Genomic DNA, 9,367 nt, shown 5'->3' on the forward strand with positions numbered 1-9,367 from the left:
TTCTCCAGGCAAGAATACTGTAGTGGATTGCTGTTCCCATCTCCAAAATATAAGGTATAGGGGAGGCTAATACTGTTTAGAACTTACGTACATCTTAATTTCCAGTTAAAGTCTACAAGTTGAATTGAAGGAAAACACCAAGATAAACAGACTGACTTCATAATAATGTCTGTAATCAATAAAGGTAGAACTGGATGAACCCTTAGGCCAAATAACTGGTACGAGGTTATAACTTTAGCAAATAAAAGGAGAAATTGTCAAAAAGAATAAAAATAAGATTTTAGCATAATTGTCTCAATCATTAATAGATCTAATAGACAAACTAAGATGTAGCAGATCTGAGTAAATAGTAAGTTCATTTTCTATGCATTAGAATATTTATTAAAATTGACTAGTTAGGTTACAAAAGAAAACCTCAAGTTACAAAAGTAGAAATAGGCTAAAGGCTAACAAAGGTCCATCTAGTCAAGGCTATGGTTTTTCCTGTGGTCATGTATGGATGTGAGAGCTGGACTGTGAAGAAGGCTGAGCGCCGAAGAATTGATGCTTTTGAACTGTGGTGTTGGAGAAGACTCTTGAGAGTCCCTTGGACTGCAAGGAGATCCAACCAGTCCATTCTGAAGGAGATCAGCCCTGGGATTTCTTTGGAAGGAATGATACTGAAGCTGAAACTCCAGTACTTTGGCCACCTCATGTGAAGAGTTGACTCATTGGAAAAGACTCTGATGCTGGGAGGGATTGGGGGCAGGAGGAGAAGGGGACGACAGAGGATGAGATGGCTGGATGGCATCACTGACTCGATGGACGTGAGTCTGAGTGAACTCCAGGAGTTGGTGATGGACAGGGAGGCCTGGTGTGCTGCGATTCATGGGGTCACAAAGAGTCGGACACTACTGAGGGACTGAACTGAACTAACATTCATTATCTTCAGAGCTATAAATATATAAATTCATGTACAGTTGGAAATAAAAACTCAGTTTTTTTCAGGAATTTAAAATATTTGTAAATAGTTCTTAGCTAGAAGTAGTGAGATTCCAGTTACATACTATTTAGAGAATAATGAGAATGTAAGAGCAAATCAAAACCTATTTGATATGGTCCAAAAGCATTCAAAGGAAAACACTGTCATTTAACCTTTATGAAATTGAGTTTTCAGCTGAAATTAGAAAAAAAAATGAAACCATAAAAGAAAAAAGCAGAAATGAATTAAAGACCTAAAAATTTTGCAATATCCCAGTATGATCTATGTTATTTTAGAACATGTCAAAGAGAATGTAGAGATTATCCTTGAGGATACATGTTCAAACACAGCCAGGAAAATCCTGTGAAAAAGTGCTGAGTAGGAATTTTCTTGACGAGATGGTAAGATTATGAAACTGTAGTAATTAAAGCAGTGATACTAATGCCAAACTAGACAGAAAATTTCAACATAAGAGTCAAAAGATAGTTCCCAAATGTATGAAATTTGTTATATGATAAAGGTGACATTTTTATATTAGTGGAAAAGAGGTAGTTGAATTAGTAAATGATGGTATCTATTTTAGAGAAAGTTGTTTTCTGTTCTCACACTCTAATCTCTGTAGATTGAAGATTTTTTAAAAAGTAACAGAAAAAATTGTTGGTAAAGATAATGTTGGGCTTAAGGAGGACACGAGAGGTAGAAACCACTTTTTAAAAGAAGTCATGACTACTAAAAAAGTCATTGAAAAATTTCCCCATTCTAGTATGAACAAGAGTATAGGCTAACATACTCGCATGCACTGCATAGAAGTCATAATTTATCATTCAGGTTAAGATCAGTTTTGCTATGGTAACATAAACCCTCAAAAACCTCAGTACCTTAAAACAGGCAAGGCTTATTTTTCAAGCTGCATGGCCACTAGGCCTGTGTTCCACTCCATGTCTTTCTCACATTAGGACCTAACATGCTAGGGTGTCTGTTGTATGGAATACTGCCATCGTTGTGCCCACCATTGTGTGGACGGTGAGAAAGCTCTAGAGCCGAACTGTCCACTGCAGTTTTTTTGGTTGTTTAGTCACTCAGTCGTGTCCAACTCTTTGTGACCCTATGGACTGTAGCCTGCCAGGCTCCTCTCTCCATGGGATTTCCCTGGTGAGAATACTGGAGTGGGTTACCATTTCCTTCTCCAGGGGATCTTACTGAACCAGGAATTGAACCCACGTCTCCTGCACTGCAGGCAGATTCTTTACTACTGAGGTACCAGGAAGCCTGCCTACTATATTAGCCACTAGCTATGTATGGCTATTTAAATTAAATAATATATTAAAAATTCTTTAAATTCATTTTCTCAGCCACCTTAGCCACATTTCAAGTGCTCAGTAGCTATGTGTGGTTAGTGACTACCATACTGAGATAAAGAACATTTTTATCATCACCAAAGTTCTGTTATACAGTGCCACCCTAGAAAGTCTTGCCCTGACAATTAAATGCTCCAGTTCAGAAGTGACAGAAGTCACTTCTTCACAAGTCACTGCCCTGAACTAGTCAAATGTCTTCACCCAAAAACACGACAGGCCAGTAAGTGTGGTCCTTCTGTGTGTCTAGAAGGCAGTCCTTCTGTGTACGTAGATGGTGAGGAATAGCCAACAGTAATTACCAGTGTGTAGCCTTTTCAGAGGGCAGTTTAGATACATGTATTTTCTCTGAAAAAACAACCCTTAAAAATGCTTATGCCCTTCAGTCCTGTCATTCCATTCCCAAGAATACATTACAAAAAAATAATTGGGCAGTATGGGTATTTTTTATATTAATCTGTTACATTAATTTCTGCAAAAGTCAAAAGCTAGGACTAGGCTTACAGACGGAGAAGGCAATGGCACCCCACTCCAGTGTTCTTGGCGGAGCCTGGTGGGCTGCTGTCTATGGGGTCGCAGAGTCGGACACGACTGAAGTGACTTAGAGAGAGAGAGAGAGAGAGAGAGAGAGAAAGAGAGAGGCTTACAGAAGAGTTGTAACAGAAGAATCAAAAGCCATGCAAGCTTGAAAACAAAGCATACTAAAAACAGCAACAGTCCCAGTAAAAATGCTAACACCTTAGATTTTCACTGCCAGGCAGCATCAGGCCTGTACAGCCATGGACCCTGTGTTTGTGCTTCCTTGAAGGTAAATGTGATGGCATTTACTGTCAATAAATAAAAAGTTAAATTAAAAATTTGATTTGGCTTTCTTAATAAAGTATTATATCACTTATATGTGGAATCTTCCCCAGTGACTCAGTTGTAAAGAATCCACCTGCCAATGCAGGAGACACAAAAGACACAAGTTCAATCCCTGGGTTAGGAAGATCCCCTGAAGAAGGAAATGGCAACCCATTCCAGTATTCTTGCCTGTAGATTGGCGGGCTACAGTCCATGGGGTCAGAGAGTCCACAGGACTGAGCAACTGAGCACACACTTGTGAAATCTAAAAAATGAACAAGTGACTATCACAAAAAAGAAATAGATATGGAGAACAAACTGGTGATTACTAGTGGGGAGAGGGAAGTAACAAGAAAAGGATAGGGAATTAAGAGATACACTGCTGCTGCTGCCGCTGCTGCTGCTAAGTCGAAAGGATATACTGCTATTGTTCAGTCGATAAGTCGTGTCTGACTCTGCTCCCCCATGGACTGCAGCACACCAGGCTCCTCTGTCCTTCACTATCTCCTGGAGTTTGCTCAAATTCATGTCCACTGAGTCGGTGGTGCTATCTATCCATCTCATCCCCTGCTGCCCCCTTGTCCTTTTGCCTTCAGTCTTTTCCTGATGAAAAGTCCGTATGTTAATGATGGTAATTTCTGGGTTGATTATTTACCAAATATTTTTAATACTATGTATAGTCAGGCACTGTGCTAGGAACGATATACAGGAAAAAAGGACACAGTCCTTACCCTTTAAAGATTCCTAATCTAGATGGAAGGTCCCTCAGCAGCCACCTTGGTTATCAGATGACTGTTGCCGGTATGGCAGTGCTTAAGTTCAGGTAACCCTTATTTTACTTAATAATGTTGCCAAAGTGGATAGTGATGCTGGCAATTCAGATGCACCAAAGAAAAGCCATGAAGTGCTTCCTTTAAGTGAAAAGGTGAAAGCTCTAGACTTAATAAGGAAAGAAAAAAAAATTGGATGCTGAGTTTGCTGAGATCTACTGCAACTTCTATCTGTGAAATTTTGAAGTAGAAAAAATATTCATACTAGTTTTGCTGTTACACCTCAAACCTTAAAAGTTATGGCCATAGTGTGTGGTAAGTGCATGGTTAAGAAGAAGGCACACATTTACACAGTAAGATAATTTTGAGAGTGACTACCTTCTCATAACTTTTATGATAGTATATTGTAATTCTTCTATTTTATTATGTTATCTTTGTTGTTACTCTTATAGTGCCTAATTTATAAATTAAACTTTATTAAAGATGTGCATGTATAGGGGGAAAAAATATATATATATATGGTTTGATACTGTCCTTAGTTTCAGGCATCCACTGGGGATCCAGGAATGTATCCCCCAGGGATAAATGAGAGGAAGGGGGCTGCTACACCAAAAAGGATAAAATAATTGAAGAATAAGTCGAACCAAAAGTCTGACCTTTTTTATTGAACACCATAAAACTTCATTGAGAGCATTAAGATGTTAAGTGAGAGATCATGATTATGGATTGACAATACTGTTAAGATGTTAATTCTTCCCAGATTGATCTAGTGATTCAATCTAATCCCAGTTTCAGCTAGAAAGCTGACCTTCTCATGAAAATTGAGGTGTTGCCTCTAACATTTAAACGGAAACACGAGTGGACCTGTGTCATTCCTGGGCAGAGAAGCTTTAAGAGCCTCTGTGTAATTCCACCTGTCCCCTCTTCCCTGATCTAGCAATCCTAGATGCAGGGAAGTGGTCAGCTCTCAAGCTGAAAGACAGTGTAGTTTGAAAAAGGAAGAAATGGAGGCACAGATTTGGTGATCTGCTAGGTGATCTGCTCAGGGTCACAGAGCTTGCACAGGTCTTTGAACCCAGGTGAGGCAGTCTGGCTCAAGTCTGTCTACGTTTATACCGTTTTCTAAGAGAATTGCTTTGCCAACAAAGGTTCGTCTAGTCAAGGCTATGGTTTTTCCTGTGGTCATGTATGGATGTGAGAGTTGGACTGTGAAGAAGGCTGAGCGCTGAAGAATTGATGCTTTTGAACTGTGGTGTTGGAGAAGACGCTTGAGAGTCCCTTGGACTGCAAGGAGGTCCAACCAGTCCATTCTGAAGGAGATCAGCCCTGGGATTTCTTTGGAAGGAATGATGCTAAAGCTGAAACTCCAATACTTTGGCCACCTCATGTGTAGAGTTGACTCATTGGAAAAGACTCTGATGCTGGGAGGGATTGGGGGCAGGAGGAGAAGGGGACGACAGAGGATGAGATGGCTGGATGGCATCACGGACTCAATGGACGTGAGTCTCAGTGAACTCTGGGAGTTAGTGATGGATAGGGAGGCCTGGCGTGCTGCGATTCATGGGGCCGAAAAGAGTCGGGACACGACTGAGCGACTGATCTGATCTGAAGAGAATTGTTTCTCTACACCCTTGCCTACGGACTAACTTTTTGAATATTTAACAATCTGATAGAGAAAACCTGTTTTTATGAGATTGAATGTATTTTCATGTTTACTGGCTGTATTTATTAACCTTTAAACTACCTGTTAAATAACTTGCCCATTTTTCTTGGGGTTGTTTGGCTTTCTTAGTGGTTTCTGGTGCTTGCCCTTTTGATCAGTTTGCCTGTATCTTACGTGTTTCAGTGACTGACCCTGAGGCCTGTTACATTGGCACTGAGCCTTGGAAACCTAAGGAAGCTCTGGAGGAGGATGGTATTATTACTGACAAAGCAGACATATTTGCTTTTGGTCTTACTCTCTGGGAAATGATGACTTTATCTATTCCACACATTAATCTTCCAGATGATGATGATGATGATGAAGGTATAACTACTTACTTTTAACATAAATCCAAATCTCTTCAGTTTGAACTAAAGAATAATTTATAAATTGGGGCTTCCCTGGTAGCTCAGATGGTAAAGAATCTGCCTGCAATGTGGGATACCTAGGTTCTTCCCCTCCAGGGAAGATCCTCTGGGATCTTCTTAAACTTTAAGAAGGGAATGGCTACCCACTCCAGTGTTCTTACCTGGAGAATTCCATGAACAGAGGAGCCTGGTGGGCTATAGTTCTTGGGGTTGCAGGTCAGACACTGGTTTAATCTCATACAAATGAGATGTAGATTGAGAACAGGGAGATAAATTGAGAAAATCCAGAGGAGCAAGAAATTACCTTAAAAACTCCTCTTGCCTGAGAAAATGATTGGAAAGCTACCCTAGTAAGGGGCTTAGGGCTTTAAATCCCTGACAATAATTGATATACACCATGGCAGGACAGTTGAAGAGACTGCCTGTGTAAAATGAAAAGCATATTGGATGATGAATTCTTACTTCAGGACAGTGAGTTTGAGCAGTTGCTAAACTTTTCCATGATTTAAATTTTTAATTTTAAATTAATTGATTTTAATTGTTTCTAACTCCTTCATAAGCAGATAAAACTTTTGATGAAAGTGATTTTGATGATGACGCATACTATGCAGCTTTGGGAACTAGGCCACCTGTTAATATGGAGGAACTGGATGAAACATACCAGAAAGTAATTGAGCTCTTCTCCGTATGCACTAATGAAGATCCTAAAGACCGTCCTTCTGCTGCGCGCATTGTTGAGGCTTTAGAAGTGGATGTCCTGTGATCAACTCATACCCATGACTGCTGGAGCCTCAAGTATGGCTCATGTATATAGCTGTTCTGTTTACCATGATACATTTATGTACTTATTATGATGATCCATAATTATTAGATGGAAGTGGCCTATTTTAGGACCACAGATAGCACCTTATTAACATTTGAACAACTGTTTCTATTATAAAGGTAGTTCATGTATGCTTATGTTAATTAGCATTAGAAATTGTAGAGGGTTTTCTATAAAGTTTAAGAAACTACTAAAAAATTTGAACTTGTTTATATAGATTTAAAATAGTGCTGTAAAAACTTATGTCTAACAATTTGGGCAGAGTGAGTTTTATTGATGATCTTTCTCAGATGTTCTCTCTTAATGGATCTACTGAAATGAGCACTTTGTGTATTACAAAATAAGTCTACATTTCCTTACCTCTTAAAACCTTTTGCTGGCCATTCTTGGTTGATGTGCTTATTAAATAGGGTCACTGAGACCAGAGACCTGGGATATGGCTCACAAGAGGAGTTCCCTGGGTATATCCAAACATTTTTGATTAAGGCTTGTCTTGTTCCAGAGCTTTGGTTTTTGCTTTAATTTGTTGAATGAATATTCTGTACTGGTATCTTTAATATTTTTATTTACTGATCTAAAGCATATCACAGTATTGGTGTAAATAAAACTCTAATAGGACAACATAGAATAAAGGACATGTCAGTTACCCGAAGGTGTGTTATCCTATTTTGTACTCCATTGTATTGAGTCTTGTCATTAAACTTTTTGAGTGTGAGTGTTGTCATTAAACTTACTGAATGAAAGTTAGCAAGTTTTTCCCTCTTTCTTGGCCTTATTTTGTTAATCTGTAAAATGAGAGTGATTTGAATCCTTATTTTCTATCGGTGAGCCACATCTCCCTGGGATTTTTCAAGTACTGAATTGTGCTTGTGAATCTACTGATACATCTAGGATAAAAATTACCATGATGTGGGGGATCTTAGATTAAGAACCACTGCACTCTGGGCTTTAAACAATTCTGGAATTCAACAGAAGGTTCCTTTTAGTATGAGATTGTACCAAGCAATACTATACAGATCATTAATGGCTTATCTTCTGTTAAAAGATCATTAAAGTGTCAAGAAAGTGAATGGAAAATTATATATAAAAAGCATGCTGCTGAAGTTGTGCTTATGTTATAGTCTCAAATGCTACATGAGAAAAGGCTGAAAAATTGGTGAGCTAAGAATCTAGGAAAAACTAAGATTCCTTTCCAATAGCAAATAAATGAGCAGAAATTTTAAAACAAAACCTATCATAGAAAATAGAAAACAAACATAATAGGGTCAACAATGCCAAAAGTTGGGTCTTTATCAGGTCTCATCTAGAGAGCAAAAAAGACATGTCAAGACAAACATCACTGCAGATCCTATACATACCCAATCTCATTCATAAATGGGAAAAATCCCAAACAAACCCAAACTGATAATATGAAAAGGAAAAACTTCATCAAGACCAAGTTGGATCTATTTCAGGAAGGCTAGCTATGAAATTAAAAGATGCTTACTCTTTGGAAGAAAAGTTACAACCAACCTAGATAGCATATTGAAAATCAGACATTAGTCAACAAAGGTCCGTCTAGTCAAGGCTGTGATTTTTCTGGTGGTCATGTATGGATGTGAGAGTTGGACTGTGAAGAAAGCTGAGCACCGAAGAATTGATGCTTTTGAACTGTGGTGTTGGAGAAGACTCTTGAGAGTCCCTTGGACTGCAAGGAGATCAGCCCTGGGATTTCTTTGGAAGGAATGATGCTAAAGTTGAAACTCCAGTACTTTGGCCACCTCATGCGAAGAGTTGACTCACTGGAAAAGACTCTCTGATGCTGGGAGAGATTGGGGGCAGGAGGAGAAGGGGATGACGGAGGATGAGATGGTTGGATGGCATTACTGACTTGATGGACATGAGTCTGAGTGAACTCCAGGAGTTGGTGATGGACAGGGAGGCCTGGCGTGCTGCGATTCACAGGGTCGCAAAGAGTTGGACACGACTGAGCGACTGAACTGTACTTGAACTGACTGAATGACATTATCAATGTGTAGGTTATTTTAGAATTTTTTCATATACTTCTGTGTGACAAAAATAAAAATTTATTTTGGAAACAAATTTCTAATCAGAATAAAATACTATTAAAGAAATAAAGTTGCAAGATCAGAAGGGGGAGCTCTCATGCATGCCCTATTAAGACAGCAGAGCCCAACAGGAAGAGGACTTTCTCTCCTAGCAACAGCTCAGCCAATGAGACAGGGTCACAGCTCACCCAATGCTAAGTGCAGGACTGTTTACTACTGCCCTCCCAACTTCCCCTTTCTCTCTTTGAAGAGTTCTCTCCATGTTTTTGCTGAGGACTTGAACATGGTCAATTTGGCTGCAGACCCTGAATTGTAATTCTTTGCTGATCTTGAATAAACTCATTTTTGCTAGAAAGCTATGTGGCAGTCTATTTGTTTTAGGTCAGCAGCTGCTATAAGTATCTGTGCAGGTTGTTGTGTAGATACAGTTTTTTTATAAAGAGCATGTACTATTTTTAAACCACAAACTAAACTGAAAATCAGTGCATTCAACTGAA

The 9,367-nt window shown here is 39.1% G+C and overlaps 1 protein-coding gene across 3 annotated transcripts in view; it reads left to right on the forward strand.

Annotated features, from left to right (window-relative positions):
• PBK (PDZ binding kinase) overlaps nucleotides 1-7,569 on the forward strand; it is a 32,632-nt gene extending 25,063 nt beyond the window's left edge. The window contains exons 7-8 of one of the 3 annotated variants that reach the window (XM_006058905.4): nucleotides 5,776-5,955; nucleotides 6,563-7,569. In XM_006058905.4, coding sequence (XP_006058967.2) covers nucleotides 5,776-5,955; nucleotides 6,563-6,762 — 380 coding nt within the window. In that variant the 3' untranslated portion in view covers nucleotides 6,763-7,569. Of the gene's footprint in view, nucleotides 1-5,775; nucleotides 5,956-6,559 lie in introns of all 3 variants that reach the window. The other 2 variants (XM_006058904.4, XM_044939731.2) reach the window with 2 other exon arrangements.
• Nucleotides 7,570-9,367: the final 1,798 nt, after the last annotated feature.

This window comes from Bubalus bubalis, chromosome 3 (genome assembly GCF_019923935.1).
Source record: "Bubalus bubalis isolate 160015118507 breed Murrah chromosome 3, NDDB_SH_1, whole genome shotgun sequence".
In the NCBI taxonomy this organism is placed as follows: domain Eukaryota; kingdom Metazoa; phylum Chordata; class Mammalia; order Artiodactyla; family Bovidae; genus Bubalus; species Bubalus bubalis.